Source organism: Mobula hypostoma, chromosome 27 (assembly GCF_963921235.1).
Source record: "Mobula hypostoma chromosome 27, sMobHyp1.1, whole genome shotgun sequence".
NCBI classification, from domain to species: Eukaryota; Metazoa; Chordata; class Chondrichthyes; order Myliobatiformes; family Myliobatidae; genus Mobula; species Mobula hypostoma.
The window spans coordinates 36,664,421-36,683,759 of NC_086123.1; the positions used below are offsets into that span (position 1 = coordinate 36,664,421).

Sequence of the window (19,339 nt, forward strand, 5' to 3'; positions counted from 1 at the left end):
TAGTGGAAAGTCTGAGGATTGGGAAGCTTTTAAAACAGAAGACAACTAAAAAGTTATTAAGAAGGTGAAGATGGAATGTGAACGTAAACTAGCCAATAATATTAAAGAAGGTAGCAAAACTTTCTTCAGATAGATAAAGTGTAAAAGAGAGGTGAGAGTGGATATTGGACAGCTGGAAAACGACACTGTTGAGGTAGTAATGGGGGACAAGGAAATGGAGGATGAACTCAATAACTACTTTGTGTCAGTCTTCACTCTGGAAGACACTAGCAGTATGATGGAAGTTCCAGGTGTCAAGGGTCATGAAGTGTGTAAAGCTACCATTACTAGGGAGAAGGTTCTTGGGAAACTGACAGGTCTGAAGGTAGCTAAGTCACCTGGACCAGATGGTGTACAACCCAGGGTTGCGAAAGAGGTGGCTGAAGAGATTGTGGAGGCGTTGGTAATAATCTTTCAAGAATCATGAGATTCTGGAATTGTTCTGGAAGAATGGAAAATTGCAACTATCACTCCGCTATTCAAGAAGGAAGAGAGGCAGAAGAAGAGAAATTATAAGCCGGTTAGTCTAACCTCAGTGGTTGGGAAGATGTTGGAGTCAATTGTTAAGGATGTGGTTTCAGGGTATAGTCAGCATGGTTTCTTCAAGGGAAAATCTTGACTGAGAAGTCTGCTGGAATCCTTTGAAGAAATAACAAGTGGGATAGGTAAAAGAGAACTGGTTGATGTTGTGTATTTTTTGAGAAGGCCTTTGACAAGGTGCCACACATGAGGCTGTTTAATAACCTATAAGCCCATGGTATTACAGAAAATAATCTAGCATGGATAAAACAGTGGCTGGCATGAGGCAAAGAGTGGGAATAAAGGGAGCCTTGTCCGGTTGGCTGCCAGTGACTAATGGTGTTGGGATCAATTCTTATTACATTATATGACAATGATTTCGATAATGGCTTTGTTGCAAAGTTTGCAGATGATACGAAGATAGGTTAAGGGGCAGGTAGTTTTGAGGAAATAGAAAGGCTTCAGAAGGTCTTAGACAGAATGAGAGAATGAGCAAATAAATGGCAGATGGAATACAGTGTCAGGAAGTGCATGGTGATGCACTTTGGCAGAAGAAATTAAAGGGTTGACTATTTTCTAAATGGAGAGAAAATACAAAAAACTGAGGTGCAAAGGTTTTGGGAGTACTTGTGCAGGATCACCTAAAAGTTAATCTGCAGGTTGAGTTTGTGGTGAGGAAGGCAAATACTTTATAAAGCACTGGTGAGGCCTCACTTGGAGTATTGTGAGCAGTTTTGGACCCCTTGTCTCAGAAAGGATGTGCTGAAACTGGAGAGGGTCCAAAGGAGGTTCACGAAAATGATTTCAGGATTAAACAGCGTTGTCATGTGAAGAGTGTTTGATGGCTTTGGGCCTGTACTTACTGGAATTCAGAAGAATGAGGGGTGACATAACTGAAACCTATCGAATGGTGAAAGGCCTTGATAGAGTGGACTTGGAGAGGATGTTTCCTATGGTGAGAGAGTCTAAGACCAGAGGTCACAGTCTCAGCAACGAGGGGCATCCTTTTAGAATGGAGATGAGAAGGAATTTCTTCAGCCAGAGAGTGGTGAATCTGTGGAATTCGTTGCCAAGGGAGCTGCAGAGGCCACGTCTTTATCTATATTTAAGGGAGAGGTCGATAGATCCTCAATTGGTCAGGGCATGAAGAGATACATGAAAAGGTTGGAGATCGGGGCCGTGAGGAAAAATAGATCAGTCATGATGAAATGGTTGAGTAGACTCAACGGGCCAAATGGCATAATTCTGCTCCTATATCTTATGAACAACCTGAACAATCTTTCTGAAGTTTCCAGCAGGCAACTCTCTTTAGTCTCATGAAGGCATCAGGTAGATGTACTGTAGAATGCTCACCCAACAGAGATCCCAGTATCGGCCCATCCACAGGGTCCATCAGTAGTGCCTCCTTCTCGTAGTATTTACTGCGGGGAGAAGAAAGATATTACCCGCCACATGTTCTGTTTTAATATGTTGTGTTACCATTTCTTTCCCCTACCTTGAGACATTTTCTCTGCGGAAGACATTTCTGTACTTTGGGCCAGTGATCAACACCAGTATTCTGCCCAGTGGCAAGAGTTATCCAGGTTTGGGAAACATCAGGACCATGCTCACTCATATATCTGCTGTTGACCTTTCAGACCACAGCCCTTCAAATGACCATCCTTCTACCTTCCAAATGTGGCAAGGACTTCTGTATCTACCGCCCGACTTTTTAATAACAGGGCTGCAATCTAGTGAAATGTGAATGCAAGGATCTCCCTAACGTTCTTCTTTCCTCCTTCCATTATTCACAGCTCCCTTCTGAGAAACCGTCTCGCCTCCGTAATTCTAGCAAAACCCAGAAGGGTCACTGCACTCCTGGGAGAGGTAATGGGGCTGGAATTAAGAGAGTATGGCCAGAGGTTGAGTATTTCCGCCAACAAAATCAGAATCAGAGTCAAAAGTTGTGAAATTTGTTGTTCTGCAGTGCAAAACATAAACATTACTATCGGCTATAAGAAGAAATACACAAAATATAAAGAGTGCAAAACGAGAGCAAAATGGTGAGATAGTGTTCATGGGTTCAATGTCCATTCGGAAATCTGATGGTGAAGCTGTTCCTGAATCACTGAGTGTGTGTCTTCAATGTCCATTCAGAAATCTGATGGTGGAGCTGTTCCTGAATCACCCAGTGTGTGTCTTCAGGCTCCTGTACCTCCTCCCTGACGGAAGCAATGAGAAGAGGGCATGACCTGGATGGTGAGAGTCCTTCATGATCAATGCTTCACTCTTAAGGCACCGTCTTTTGAAAATGTCCCAGATGGAGCAATATATCAACGAGAAATGTTGTAGAAAGTTAACATACCATGTGAAATGAATAATAAATACTAGATTTACTAACACACATCCCACGAACTCGCTAACAACACACATCCCAGGTTAGTATTTCATTGCTGACTTTCCTTCACATGGGAATCCTCCATCATTGACATCAGCCCCCCAGAGCCAAGGTTGTTCCGCACCTCAGCAACAACATCACTGCACCTGATGTGAGCACCCTGACCCCTGACCCTGCTCACACCAGGATGTCACACGTCAAAAGCTAAGTAGTGCAGGACTAGGAGATTTCTTGGGGATGGCAGCTGGGAGCCAGGGAGAACAGTTGCACAGAGGAAAGGTTCCAAAAACACATACGGGCAGGATAGAAGGCATCGTTCTCTCAGCATTCTCTACTTATTTCCTCCTCAAGTTTATGAGAATCCTCTATCGTGACCCCATTAGCCATGACAAACTGGGAATAAAACAGCTTGGAGGCTGGATTAGTTCACTGAACACAGGAGAGGGCGGAGTTCAAAGTTCAAAGTAAATTCATCATCTAAATTTGTATATGCCATCATCCACGACTTTGAGATTCATTTTCTTACAAACAGTTACAGGAAAATAAAGAAATACAAAATAATTATGAAAAAATGTACTTAACAAAGACTGACAAACGTCCAGTGTGCAAAAGGGGTCAAATCATGCAAAAAATAAAATTAAAATTAAATAAATAATGCTGAGTTGTAGACATTATAGATTGTGGAGAGACCTCAGAGTTGAGGTGAGTGATGTTACCAACGGTGGTTCAGGAGCCTGATGGTTGAAGGGTAACAACTGTTCCTGAACCTGGTGGTGTGGGACCTCCTTCCCGATGGTAGTGGAGAGCAATGGTGCAACTCTAAGAGCTACTGTTCCAGTGTGTTAGCACAGGTTCAATCTGCCACTGTCTGAATGGAGTCTGCATGTTCCCCCAGTGAGTGCCTGGGTTTCCTCTGGGTGCTCTGGTTTTCACATGCAAGTGACACTACGCTTCCTGTGCCAATATAGCAGCCCACAACTTGCTAACCTTAACCTGACCTGTACACCTTTGGACTGTGGGAGGAAACCAGAGCACCCAGAGGAAACCCACGCGGTCATGGTGAGAATGTAAACTCCTTACAGACAGCAGCAGGAACTGAACCTAATCGCTTGTGCTGTAAAGCGTTGTTGTAACCGCTACACAACCGTGCCACCCCCAGGGCCCGAACGGCGTCCCTCTGTGTCATAAGGAGAAAAGTTGACCATGGGATGGATCTACCCACCTGCAGTTCTCCACCAGGTGCTGCACGATCTTGTCCAGGACCTTCTCAAACAGAGCAGTGCGGATCCACAGGTGCTTGAGGGCCTGTGCAGACAGGTTTGGCACTTTCTGGGATTTCCGTGTGTTCTCCTGAGGGACTGCACCTTGGGCCTTCCTGCAGAATGCAAGTCATGCATCATCAGAATTATAACAAGCAAGTCCCATTTAGCCCCACAGGCTGTGAATAAACCAATTTTTAAAACTGTCCAAGTGAAGGGTCACACCCCACAACATTGTCTGTCCATTTCCTTCCATAGATGCTGCCTGGCCCACTGAGTCCCTCCAGCACTTTGTACATCGTTATACTGTATGTTACATTGCATCTTTGGTCAAGTCATATGTCCACAGACACAAGTCTGTACTACTAAATATTAGAACAGGTGACCAGAATCTCGGATGGAGCAGAAGACCAGGAATGGAATTCCTCAGCTTGGGGTCTATTACCCATTCACCCTGCCTATACTTGCAACCACCCTGACTCATTCCAAAGTCCAATCACCTGGCGGCCGGTAAATAGATTTAGGTCAACTCCCACTCTCAGTCCCAAATTCTGAACTTTTTAAACGGAATGGGTCAACAAATGTCACGATCTGCAGCAGCTCCCTCCACCCATGATCCTTCACTTCTGCTATTGCTGGTTGTGGCACACTGGTTAAACTACTGGACTGCAACACACATCAAAGTTGCTGGTGAACGCAGCAGGCCAGGCAGCATCTCTAGGAACAGGTACAGTCGACATTTCTGGCCCAGACCCTTCGTAAGGACTCCTCGTGTTTGCGTTTTTAAAAAAACTACTGGACTGGCCTGGATTAACAATCCGGAGATCTGGGTTCAAATCCCACCATGGCAGCAGTGGAATTTTACTGGAAAACAGCTAGTCACAGGCAATGGAGGCACAAGAGTCTGCAGATGCTGGAATTGGAGTGACAATTATTATTATTCAAATGATTATTAACGTTTTTCTCCAGATTCCAACATCTGCAGTCACTGATATCACCAGGTATTATTTTGTGATCACAACTCCCTGTTCAACATTGCTAATGTGGAGTGCTGCATGTCTGATTCACTCAAGCTGTATTGTATTCAAATGCAGACTGCTACAACATTCATGGACTCAGGGTCTTGGAGATTTTTTTTGTGTGACAGTATTTTACTGGTATCTTACATGTGCTTGCTATCTCGTACTGTGTGTGCTTTGTGCCACATGTGACTGTTGGTACTATGTTTTGCACCTTAGCCCTGGTGTAACACTGTTTCATTTGGCTGTATTCATGGGAATTCATGTATGTTGATTGACAATTAAACTTGAACTTGAACTGGAGTTATTTCTTTGCTCTGGACATTAGCAGGTTAAAACTCCCCTGGTTCACTCACATCATTCACGGAAGGGAAACTGTCAATCTGGTCTGTCTGGAGTGTGACCCCAGTCTCAGTCATGTGCCTGACCTTTTCTTTGTCCACCTCTAATGGGTGAGCGACCCTGAGGCTTGAAAAGGCATTTGTCCGACCACACATGGAGTATTGTGAGCAGTTGTAAGAAAGGATGTGCTGGGATTGGGAGAGGGTCCAGAGGAGATTCACGAGAATGATCCTGGGAATGAAAAGGTTAACATACGAGGGGTCCCAGGGCTTTCGTACAGAGAGTGGACAGACAGGAGAAAATCTGCAGATGCTGGAAATCCAAAGCAACACACACAAAATGCCAGAGGAACTCAGCAGGCCAGGCAGCACCTACGGAAAAGAGTAAACATTCAACGTTTCAGGTTTACAAGTCGTGATGAAGGAATAGGGTTAAGAGGGAAAATAAATCAGCCATGATGGAATGGTGGAACAGACTCAATGGGCCGAATGGTATAATTCTGCTCGCTTGTCCTATGGTCTTATGGATCCAAGCTCAGTTCAATGACAATAAAGAACAGGAATCAAATGCTGCTGTTACTAGCGACATCAAGAAAAATGAACAGGAAAAAAATTTGTGATGCAAAGGATACCAGAGGTTACTCAAGGAAAAGCAGGTCCTTGGAGATAGTCAGAAACGGACAGGATTTGCAGATGATAGCTGACACTGTGCTCCAGACAGGTCTCCTCCATTTGTATAAGGCATAGTGCTCTCTGTAAGTCATTCTGTTGGGCTCCAGGAGTGCTGCACTGTCAGACGTGCTGACTGTCAGTTTGGACATTATATCTGTCCCCATTCTGAGGGATGTTGTGAGAAGCTCTCACCGTCCTGACCAGTATTTATCCCCTATCCAACATTTCTCAACATTATCTGATCTCTGCTGCTTGCACAAAGACTACAACATGTTAATTACTGGATGTAAACAACTGAGGAGATGACAGACTCTACCCAAGTCCTCTTACTTCCATCTCCTGTCTGCTGCTTTACTGCTAGGAATGATTGACTGGTACCGTACTGTCTCACAGCTCCCACTGAAGCAGGTTCAATCCTGACCTTGGATGCAGTGTCTGTGTGTGCTCTTCCCTGAGATCCTGTGGGTCTCCTAGATTCCTGCCTTATCCCAAAGACACGCTGGGTGGTAATGTAACTAAGTAAATGAGCCGCTAATGATCTGGGTGGCAAGATGGTGTTACTGTAAGAGGGAATAGGCTCATTACTATCATCATCATGTGCTGTGTCGAATGACGTGGGCCAACATGGTCTTTTGACCAAGATTGCACTTTGCAAATTTTCCTGCAGAGGTGGTTTGCCATTGCCTTCTGGGCAGTGTCTTTACAAGACGGGTGACCCCAGCCACTATCAATACTCTTCGGAGATTGTCTGCCTGGTATCAGTGGTCACATAACTAGGACTGGTGATATGTATCAGCTGCTCATACAGCCATCCACCACCTGCTCCCATGTGACCCCGATCAGTGGGGGTGCTACACCTTGTGCAAGGGTGACCTGCAGACTAGCGGAGGGAAGGAACACCTCACACCTCCTTTGTTAGAGATGTATCCCCACCCTGCCACCCAGAGAACAAGTTACAGCGAAACAAGTTGGGTAACAGGACTATAGGGATTGTCCTGAGGGGCAACATAGTCTCATTGGGCTGAAAGGTATCCTCTTTTATGCAAACAGTAATGGAGTGGCTAGTGTAACGCTATTACAGAGCCAACAACCCGGGCTCAATTCCCACAGCTGCCTGTAAGGAGTTTGTATGTTCTCCCCGTGACTGCATGGGATTCCTCCGGGAGCTCCAGTTTCCTTCCACAGTCCAAACATGTGAATTGGTCACATGGGTGTAACCGGGCAAGCACGGTTCATTGGGCCAGAAGGGCCTGTTACCAAGCTGTATCTCTGAATAAATAAGTAAGTAAAATCTGCAGGAGTTTAAACCTCAGGTCACCATATTAATGACTGGAACAGAGAATAAACTACAGTACTGGGAGAACGCAACAGGAACATATTATGAAGACTCAAGTAACCGCAGGTGATGGAATTTGCAGCAAAATATTAAGAACAATTGACTAATAACTTTTACATACTCTGCATCAACACTCAGATTGTTTCCAGTCCTGCAGCATTATCTCTACATTGACCCCATCACCTCCTCTGTCAACTCGAGCCCACTCCCCACGAGCGAGAGAAGTCACGAACCCCCCGGCACACCGACTCTCTGCTGCCCACGAGGTTACCTGCTCTCAATCAGCTGCTCCAGCTCCTGCACCTTCCTGCACAGCTGCTCGGCCAGCGGGAACGTCTTCGCCACCTTCATGAAGAGGGCAGCGATCTTGTTGCTCCGCAGGAAGCCTGCCGCCCTGCGCCTGAGTCCGTACAACACGCAGGCTTCCACTGCAGCTGGGGGGGCGTAGAATGAGACCACAGGTGAGGAGGCATTAAAACGGCCCTCCCCGGCACTAAACCAACCCCCCTTCTTTGGACTACATTTGTTGGCGCTGGAGAGGTTCAATTGGAGGCTCACAAGTATGATCCGTGGAATGAAAAGCTTGACGTATGAGTGTTTGATGCCTCGGGGCCTGTATTCAATGAGAATTCAAAAGGATGAAGGGGGATCTCATTGACTCCTAGCCGGTACTGAAAGCATCTAATCGGAGAGGACATGGGAACATGGTAGAGCTGACACCAGGGGGAGGTGATGGGCAGGTGCGAAGAAGAGGAGGGGTGAGAGGGGAGCCAGAATGAGAAATGGACTCATTACTGTCAGGAAGGAGATACTGGAGCATCAGGATTAGGACTGCCAGACTGGGTAACAGCTTCTTCCCCTGGGCTGTGAGACTATAAATACCCTGCTGTTATTGAGGTCTCATCACCAACACAGCCAGCTTTTTATGGTTTACCTGTGCAGCGCACTACCTGCATTTTGAATTATATTTTGTTAATTTAATTGTGGTAATATCTGTTTTATGTGCTGTGTGTGATACATGTTTTGTGGGTGCACTATACTCCGGAGGAACGATGTTTCGTTTGTTTGCATATATGCACAGTCAGATGACAACAAACTTGAACTTAAGAATGGGAAGAGGGAAAAATTAGCAGAGGTTAGAGAAATTGATTAATTCCTTCTACTTCTGCCCTTTACCTTCTCCACCTATCATCTTCCAGCTTCTTACTTCATAAACCTTCCCCACCACCCACCTTTCCTCTCATCTGGTCTCAGATATCACCTGTCAGCTTGTACTCCTTCCCGTCCCCCACCTGCTTATTCTGGCTTTGGCCCCCTTCCTGTCCAGTCCTGAAGAAGGATCTCAGCTCAAAACATCACCTGTATATTCCTCTCCTGATCTGTTGAATTCCTTCAGCATTTTTGTGCGTGTTCCTCAAGGTTTCCAGCATCTGCAGGATCTCTTGTGTTTGTGTTAGAGGAAGTGCAGGTAAACGATAAGGTGCAAGTTCATAACGAAGAGCAGAAGATGGGAGAATGTGGCTGAAAAAAGAATCTGCCACATTTGAATGGTGGAGCAGACTAGATGGGCTGAATGACCTATCCTGCTCTTATATCTTATGAAGTCCATCTTCAGCTTTAACCTTGCTTCATGGACCACTGGATCCTGTCTTGCTGCATTGCTTGCAACATGACCTCTGAACTCCCCACCTAACCTATCAACCTTTACCCTCCCAAGTACCTGATGGTCAGCATGGGTCAAAGGCCAAATGGCCTGCTGTGGGACTGGATGACTCTGACTGAGCCACTTTGATTAACAGATGTGTTCAAAGGTACAAAAGACACAGCATATTTCCTCTAGAGTCTTTGAGTTATTTTTCTCCCAGATTAGAGATGGAGATAGAGGTAGATGTGGAGATGGAGCTGGAGAGGTAGAGAGGAAGAGAAAGAGAGAGGTAGAGAGTGAGAGAGAGAGGGAGGGGGGAGGGAGGGGGACAGAGAGAGAGGAGAGGAAAGGGGTAGAGACGGGGAGAGCGAGAGCGAGAGAGAGCAAGAGAGAGAGATTAACTAGATATCTCACATGCTAAAAGAGGAATACTTGATCTCTCAATCTGTGGTATCTTGTTGTGGCTCCTGCATTTATTTGTCTATCTGAACTGCACTTTCTCTGTAATTATAACACAATATCCAGCATCTGTTTTCCTTTTAACCACCTCATTGTAATGGTGTATGGTACACTGAACAAAAGCTCTTCACAGAACATAGAACCGTACAGAGAATACAGGCCCTTCAGCCCACGATGTTCTGCCAACCTTTTAACCTACTCCAAGGATAATTTAACCCTTCCCTCCCACAAAGCCTTCCATTTTTCTTTCCTCTATGTCCCAGACTAAGAGTTTCTTAAGTCCCTGATGTACCTACCCCTACCACCACCCCGGCAGTGTATTCCTTGCACTTATCACTCTGAATAAAAAACTTACCTCTGGCGTCTCCTCTGTACTTTTTTCCAATCACCTTAAAACTTTGTTCAAAAGTTCAAAATGAATTCATTGTCAAAATACATATACATCACCATACACAATCATGAGATTTATTTTCTTGTGGGCATACTCAAGAAATCCATAATAGAATAATAACCACAATAGAATCATTATGTTTAAAATGATTTTAACTGCACCAACTTGAGGGTTCAACCAGTGAGCAAAAGACAACCAACTGAGCAAATACAAAAAGAAATAAATTTTAATAACAAAATAAATAATAAATATCAAGAACATGACATGAAGAATCTTTGAAAGTGAGTCCATGGGTTCCTCCATGTTTTCACGGTCAAAGCGAGCTTCAAAAGCATCGAGCTCACCTGGAAGTGAATCCCTGTCGTCGCCTATGTCGCTTGGTTTAACGTTGTAAGAGATGACAGCATTCAAGCTCTGCCACAACTGTCAAGCATCATTTTCTGATTCAAGTTTAGTCTGGAATTGCCACTTCGCCTGTAAGATGGCTTTCCTGAGATCATACCTGGACCTCCTGTAACTTCCTTGGTCACCAGATCGGAATGTCTCTGATCTGGCCCTCAGCAGATTGAGGAGCTCATGGTTCATCCAGGGCTTCTGACTGGGGGAGACTCTGAATTATTTTTTAATAGGACAAGCTCATCTACAGCTATTTTAATAAAGTCCGTTACAACCCTTGTGTGTTCATTCAGATCTCTAGATTACTGCTTGAACACGAACCAGTCCACTGACTCTGAGCAATCCTGTAACCTCTCCCCTGCCTCCCGCAACCACCTCTTTGTTGTCCTAATCTCCAGAGCTTTGTACTTTAGCCTCGGTCTGTATGTAGGCAGGTAGGAAAAGGACAACCATGTGATCAAATTCACCGAAATGCAGTCTGGGCATGGAACGGTATGCATTCCTTATCTTAGTGTAACAGTAGTCTAGTGTGTTGGGACCTCCAGTTTTACAGGTTATATGCTGGTGGCAGATACCCTCTTGTATCAGCCATTTCTGGCCTGGGAAAACGTATTTGGCTGTCCAGCCTATGCCTCATCATTTTATACACCTCTCTCAAGTCACCTCTCGTCCTCCTTCCCACCACAGCGGAAATCCCTACCTCACTCAACCTTTCCTCATAGGACATGCTATCTAATCCAGGCAGCATCCTGGTAAGGCTCCTCTGCATCCTCCCTAAAGCAGGGGGTCCCAACCTCAGTTCATGGTAGGATTCTGACCTGGCTAATGGTAGGGGTCCGCCCTGGTTAATGGTAGGGGTCCGACTTGGATAATGGTAGGGTTCCGACCTTGGTTCATAGTAGGGATTTGACCTGGTTAATGGTAGGGTTCCAGCCTGGTTAATGGTATGGTTTCCAACCTTGGTTCATGGTAGGAGTCCGACCTGGTTAATGGTAGGGGTCCCAACCTGGTTAATGGTAAGGTTCCAACCAGGTTAATGGTATGGGTTCCCACCTGGTTAATGGTAGGGTTCCAACCTGGTTAATGGTAGGGGTCTGACCTGGTTAATGGTAGGGGTCCCAACCTGGTTAAAGGTAGGGGTCCCAACCTGGTTAAAAGTAGGGGTCCCAACCTGGTTAATGGTAGGGTTCTGACCTGGTTAATGGTATGGGTTCCAACCTTGGTTCATGGTAGGGGTCCGGCCTGGTTAATGGTAGGGTTCCGACGTGGTTAATGGTAGGATTCTGACCTGGTTAATAGTATGGGTTCCGACCTGGTTAATGGTAGAGTTCCGACCTGATTAATGGTATGGGTTCCGACCTGGTTAATGGTAGAGTTCCAACCTGGTTAATGGCAGGGTTCCAACCTGGTTAATGGTAGGGTTCTGAACTGGTTAGTGGCAGGGTTCCAACCTGGTTAATGGTAGGGTTCCGAACTGGTTAATGGTAGGGTTCCGAACTTTATGGCAGGGTCCCAACCTGGTTAATGGTATGAGTCCTATTGGAAAATGCATTATATTCTCTATGTATTGCAGTATTTATGCAAATTTACACATTGTAACAGCATTTACTCAAAGGGACATTGTATTTTCTATATTCACTATGTAACCACTGCTAGCTCAAAGGAAAGTATTCACTATGTAGCCATGACTTTTGACCTACTTACTATTGATTCATGAAGAGAACTGGAATGAAACCAAACAACAGGAATTCTGCAGATGCTGGAAATTCAAGGGGTTCCAACAGTTCATGGCAGGGGTCCAAACCTCGGTTTATGATAGAGGTCCATGGCATTAATAAAGACTGGGAATGTCTGATCTAAACATCTTTCCAATAAAGATGAGATCAGAACTGACCACAATATTCCAAGTGTGGTCTAACCAGAGATTTTTTTAGAGCTGCAACAATACTTTGAGGCTCTTGGACTTGCTGTATTTCGATACTTGTGACAATTACAAATGAATCCAACCCCATCTCCCATAATTCCCAGCTTGCTACGAGATTAACCCTCTAAATTACAGTGCCTTCAGGCACTCCCAGCCAGTGATCGACAGGTGCACGGCACAAGTCAGCTCCTGCACCCCATGAAGTGGTGGATTTCAGCACACCATCAGCACAGGAAACAATGGCATTTCCTGCCAGCTCCTGCCTTCCCCTTTGTGCACAGCTCAGCATTTCATTGGGCAGTTGGAAGTCAATGCCGATGCCGTGGAGATGGAGAGACCACACAGGCCTGGCCAGGCAACAAGGATGTACAAGGGTGAATTACCCCTCAGAGTCGGTGAGTGCTAGAAGGGGAAGTAACTGAAAGAGAGCAAGTTGCAAAGAATGGGATTGATGGTGTTGCTTTGCTGGGAGCCAGGATGAAATCAATGGGTGAAGAGGTCTCCTCTGTGTTGTGGTATGGGAGGGGAGGATTGTGCTGGCCAGCCTTACACCTGCACAAAGCATCATTGACAGTATGAAAGGTCAAGAGAGCAGGAAGAGGAAGGACGTGGTCCTGACACCCAGTACACAGGACATGGATTATAGCTGGTAGGCATGGAATTATGGAAGGTCTGGCAGAGGCTGGAGTTTAACGAGCTTTTCTTTACCCAAAAGATAGTGGTGGTGGGTGGGCGGGGAACGTATCTCACTGCCAAAGCAGTGGAATTTCTCTCCACAGTTGATTTGTGTCCCCACAGGGACTGGGAAGTGAAAGTAGTCTAAGAAGTACCCCCACCATCCAGGCAGTACTCGCTTCTCATTGCTGCCATCATAAAGGAGGTACAGGACTGTTAGATCCCACAACATCAGGTTCAGGAACAATTAATACCCTTCAACCATCAGGCTCTTGAATCAGCGTGGATAACTTCACTCACCATAATGAGCCTTAGTTCCCACAACATCAGGTTCAGTAACAGTTATTACCTTTCAACCATCAGGCTCCTGAACCAGTGTGGATAACTCACACACCACAATGAGCCTTAGATCCCACAACAGCAGGTTCAGGAACAGTTAATACCCTTCAACCATCAGGCTCCTGAATCAACGTGGATAACTTCACTCACTATTACTGTGAACTGATTCCACAACCCATGGACTTACTCTCAAAGACTCTGTGAATCGTGTTCTCAGTATTATGTACAGTATGTATATGTGGGTGGTGGGGTGGAGGTACGTCTCTACCAAAGGAGGTGTAAGGCACTTCTTTCCCCCCCCCCCCCCCACTAGTCTGCAACCACTGAGGTTAGGCTAACTGGCCTAAAATTTCCTTTCCTTTGCCTTCCTCCCTTCTTAAAGAGTGGAGTGACATTTGCAATCTTCCAGTCCTCCAGGACCATGCCAAAATCAAGTGATTCTTGAAAGATTACGAACAAAGAATCCATTATCTCTTCAGCAGCCTCTCTCAAGACTCTGTGATGTAATCCATCTGGTCCAGGTGACTGATCCACCTTAAGACCTTTGCGTTTGCCTAGCACTTTTTGCTTTGTAATAGCAATGGAACTGTAATAGATATGTATGTATGTATGTGTGTGCATGTATCTATTTATTTTCTTTATTTGTACAGTTTAACTTCTTTTGCACATTGGTTGTCAGTTTTTTTGTGTAGTTTTCATTGATTATATTGTATTTCTTTGTTTCAATGTGAATGCCCACAAGAAAATGTATCTCAAGGTGGGATATCATATCCTGTATGCACTTTGATAATAAATTTACTTTGAAATTTGATCATGATACAGCAGTGGTTTCCAGACTTTTTAATGTTGTGGATTTTTAACATTAGCCAAGGGGTCCGTGGACCCCAGGTTGGGAACCCCTGTGATACAGAAACAGCTACTCTCAGGTGTTCACAGCTCTAACCTTACCTCAGCAATGGAACACTATGACCACTCCTGGATTTGTTGTCAATTGTATGTTTGTGTCTCCCCCCAGCCCCACACTGTGGTCTTGACTTTTTATTCACTTCATGGAATAATTTATATTCTCTGTGTTGTCTGTACCTACGTGCCTATGATGCTGCTAAAAACAAGTTTCTCACTGTACTGGTGCTAATGACAATATCCTTGGCTTAACTCCTAGGCAACAAATTTCTGTGAATTGACAATGAGTTCACCAGGCTCCCCAGAGGTAGGGGTGATGTGATGATGCAGACTGCCCTAGCTGGATTTGAAATCTGCATTATTAATTCACCAGGGCGGCTTTGAAGTCCAGGAGAGGCTGAAGATCAACATGTGTGAGCAAGGCCTTGAGTCAGGGCCTGGTAAGCGAGCAGGTTCCCAGGACTGAGAGTGGAAAGCAAACAAGACGTGACTCTGTCCCACTGGGTACAATCTGATGAACAGCCAGCAGGCAAGAAGAATCTCCAAGTGAAATTAGAAAAGCAATATTCCTGGATCTATCTGAAGCTCCTGACCGCTCTGTTTCCATGGCAACCGTCGGCTCCACGGCTCCTGATAAACATTTCTTGCTGCTCTGACCTCCCACAGATAACAATATCACTCATAATCTCCATCACGTCTCATCTATGCAGCTCGGTCACCTCAATCCTGCCACCTGTTGCCATTTCCAGTCAAAGCCCTTCACAGCTAAAACTCCCTCCTCCATCCAACCCCTCCCCTCCAGCCTGTCCCTCAGCTGGGCCAGAGCTCTGCCAGATCACCGTCAGTAAACTGACCATCACCCAGAACTTCATCATCACTGGAAGCACGAAAACTATAAATGATATGGTTTCACGTGAGGGTCCAGAAGAGGTTCACAAGAATAATCCCGGGCTTGAGAGGTTCCGTGTATGACGAGAGCATTCAATGTCTCTTGTCCTGCACTCAGTCAAGTTTGGAACCATGAGGGCAAATCTCACAGAAACCTACCAAGTACTGAAACACCTGGGTGGAGTGGATGTAGAGGAAATGTTTCCATAGATCTGAGGGTGCAGCCTCAGAATAAAAGGGAAATGAGGAGAAATTTCTTCAGCTGCGTGGTACTGAATCTGTGGAATTTGTTGCTGCAAAGGCAGCCGAGGCCAATTAGGTGTCTTTAAGGCAGAATTTGACAGGTTCTTGATTAGTAAGGTGATTAAGGGACAGAGGGAAAAGGTCATGTTGCAGCTACATAAAAACTTCAGTCACAGCACACTTAGGAATTGTGTGCATTTCTAGCCGCACTATTACGCGAATGATGTGGAGAACCACAGTCGATAGACAAGTGCAGAGATATTTCAGGGCCTCGTTTCCTGCCTGGTAACTAATGGGGCAATGAAATACAAGCTACGTGTTCCAGATGAACCCTGAACATTCCCCCCCCCCGCCAGTTTGTACTCCTTCCCCTCCCTCCACCTTCTTATTCTGGCTTCTTCCCCAACTCCTTTCCAGCCCTGATGAAACGTTGCCTGTTTATTCATTTCCGCTGATGCTGACTAACCTGCTGAGCTCCCCCAGCATTTTATGTGTGTTGCTCAAGATTTCCAGCTTCTGCAGAATCTCGTGTGGTACAGGGCAATTAATCCTGTCCATTTTTAGCACACGGGGAGATAGCACACTCGACCACTGCTACTCTCCCTTCCGCAATGCTTACAAAGCGCTCCTCCGTCCACCGCTTGGGAAGTCGGACCACTCCTCCATCCTGCTTCTGCCCATGTACAGGCAGAAACTGAAACAAGAAGCAGCCATTGTTAAAACCATCCACTGCTGGTCCGACCAATCAGTCTCCATGCTACAGGACTGCTTTGATGATGTCAACTGGAATGTGTTTCTTGATGTGGAAGACTCCGAATTTACAGAAGGGGTCACGAGCTTCATCCAGAAGTGCAGCAAGGATGTTGTCCCCCAAAAATCAGTCAGGGTCTATCAGAACCAGAAACCCTGGATCAACAGTTCCGTGTGTGCTGCACTCACTGTGCAAGACAGAGCTTACGTTGCTGGTAACCAACAGGAACTCAAGAAATGCAGCTACAATCTACACAAGCTCATCAAAGTTGCTGGTGAACGCAGCAGGCCAAGCAGCATCTGTAGGAAGAGGTGCAGTCGACGTTTCAGGCCGAGACCCTTCGTCCTGAAACGTCGACTGCACCTCTTCCTACAGATGCTGCTTGGCCTGCTGCGTTCACCAGCAACTTTGATGTATGTTGCTTGAATTTCCAGCATCTGCAGAATTCCTGTTGTTTACGATCTACACAAGCTCATCAGGGCAGCAAAACGACAGTACAGGGAAAAGATCCATACACAACTCTCCACCAAAAACACACGCAGCTAATGGCAAGGTCTGCACAACATCACAGACTTCTGCCAACATTGCTGCCTCTCTCCCAGATGAGCTCAATCTAATTTACGTTTGGTTCAACGTCGCCAACACTGAGCCACAGAAGCAACCTGCACCTTGGTCATCTCTGAGGCTGAGGGACGCAGGTGTTTCCAGCAAGTGGACAGCCACAAGGCTGCAGGACTGGATGGCATCCCAGGGCGGGTACTCAGGATGTGCACAGCACAATTGGCTGGTGTGTCTGCAGGCATTTTTAATCTCTCCCTCTCCCAGTATAGAGTGCCCACCTGCTTCAAACCATCCACCATTGCCCCATACCTAAAAAGACCAAGGTAACATGTCTGAATGACTGTTGTCCTGTCACACTCATCTCAATAATAAGCAAATGCTTTGAGAGGCTGGTCAAGGACTACATCTGTAGCATGCTACCACCCACACTGGACCCCTAGAACTTCCCTACTGACACAACTGATCGACAGCTCAGTATAGCCACAGCTCTACACACTGTCCTTACACATTTGGAGAAGAAGGATGCTTATGTCAGAATGCTGTTCTTGGACTACAGTTCAGCATTCAACATCATAATTCCCTCCAGACTTGACAAGAAGCTCAGAGACCTCAGCCTTTACCCTGCCTTGTGTAGCTGGATCTTGGACTTCCTCTCAGATCGCTGGCAGGTAGTAAGAGAGGGCTCCCTCACCTCCGCCCCTCTGACCCTCAACACAGGTGCCCCTTAGGGCTGTGTCCTTAGCCCCCTCCTTTACTCTCTGTACAACCATGACTGTGTCGCCACCCACAGCTCCAATCTGCTAATTAAATTTGCGGATGATACTACACTGATCGGCCTAATCTCAAATAATAACGAGGCAGCCTACAGAGAGGAAGTCATCACCTTGACACTGTGGTGTCAAGAAAACAACCTCTCCCTCAGTGTTGCAAAAATAAAGGAGCTGGTTGTGGATTACAGAAGGAATGGGGACAGGCTAACCCCTATTGACATCAATGGATCTGGGGTTGGGAGCGTGAACAGTTTCAAGTTCCTCGGTATACACATCACCGAGGATCTCACTTGGTCTGTACATACTGGCTGTGTGGTGAAAAAGGCACAACAGCACCTCTTTCACCTAAGACAGCTGAAGAAGTTTGGTATGGGCCCCCAGATCCTAACAGCTTTCTACAGGGGCACAATTGAGAGCATCCTGACTTCCCGCAATTGGAGGATTCTGCAGGGAGTGGTGCAGACAGCCCAGCGCATCTGTGGATGTGAACTTCCCACTATACAAAGACCGGTGTGTAAAAAGGGCCCGAAGGATCATTGAGGACCTAAGTCACCCAACCACAATCTATTCCAGCTGCTACCATCCAGGAAACAGTACCGCAGCATAAAAGCCAGGACCAACAAGCTCCGGGACAGCTTCTTCCATCAGACTGATTAATTCACACTAACACAACTGTATTTCTAAGCTATATTGACTATCCTGTTGTACATACTATTTATTACAAACTACTATAATTTGCACATTGCACATTCAGATGGAGACGTAACGTAAAGATTTTTACTCCTCATGTATGTGAAGGATGTAAGAAATAAAGTCAATTCAAAAACATTGGGCTTGCTGAAAAACATTTGGATAAGCCATTCCAAAGAGCAACACGGTAACGTAGTGGTTAGCACAACACTTTACAGTATCAGTAACCCGGGATCAATTCCTGCTGCTGTCTGTAAGGAGTTTGTACGTTCTCCCCGTGACTGCGTGGGTTTCCTCTGGGTGCTCTAGTTTCCTCCCACAGTCCAAAGGCGTAGTGGTTGGTAGGTTAACTGGTTGTAAATTGTCTTGTGATTAAGCTAGGATTAAATTGGGAGTTGGTGGGCGGCGTAGTTCGAAGGGCCAGTAAAGGCCAACTCCACACTATACCTCAACAGAAACACAGAAAACATACAGCACAGTACAGACCCTTCAGCCCACAAAGCTGTGCCGAATATGTCCCCACCTTAGAACTAGCTAGGCTTTACCTATAACCCTCTATTATTCTAAGCTCCATGTAGCCATCCAGGAGTCTCTTAAAAGACTCTATTGTTTCCGCCTCCACCACCATCACCGGCAGCCCATTCCACACACTCACCACTCTCTGCGTAAAAAACTTACCCCTGACATCTCCTCCGTACTTACTTACAAGCACCTTAAAACTGTGCCCTCTCGTGATAGCCATTTCAGCCCTGGGAAAAAGTCTCTGGCTATCCACACGATCAATGCCTCTCATTATCTTGTACACCTCTATCAGGTCACCTCTCATCCTCCATCGCTCCAAGGAGAAAAGGCCGAGTTCACTCAACCTATTCTCATAAGGCATGCTCCCCAATGCAGGCAACATCCTTGTAAATCTCCTCTGCACCTTTTCTATGGTTATTAATTAAACATAAATAAATAAAAAGAACTGTTCCAACATTCTCACTGACAGCCCCACCATTGGGCACCAGTGTTGGCAGAGTAACACCTTCCTGCAGTCTGCCACTTTCATTAGCAAGTGGGTGCGAGGCACTTGTTAATCATTTTAACACAGTGAACTCACTGAAAGTACAACTACCAGAAGTCTATACTTTTTACTTTAT

General features: G+C 45.8%; 1 protein-coding gene across 1 annotated transcript in view; it reads right to left on the reverse strand.

Moving 5' to 3' along the window:
- Positions 1-19,339, reverse strand: part of sgsm1a (small G protein signaling modulator 1a) — a 197,654-nt gene that overhangs the window by 85,081 nt on the left and 93,234 nt on the right. Inside the window, exons 4-6 of the mRNA XM_063034063.1 lie at positions 7,834-7,996; positions 4,158-4,310; positions 1,912-1,979 (exon numbers count right to left, since the gene is read on the reverse strand). Of these exons, the coding sequence (XP_062890133.1) occupies positions 1,912-1,979; positions 4,158-4,310; positions 7,834-7,996 (384 nt within the window). The remainder of the gene's footprint in view (positions 1-1,911; positions 1,980-4,157; positions 4,311-7,833; positions 7,997-19,339) is intronic.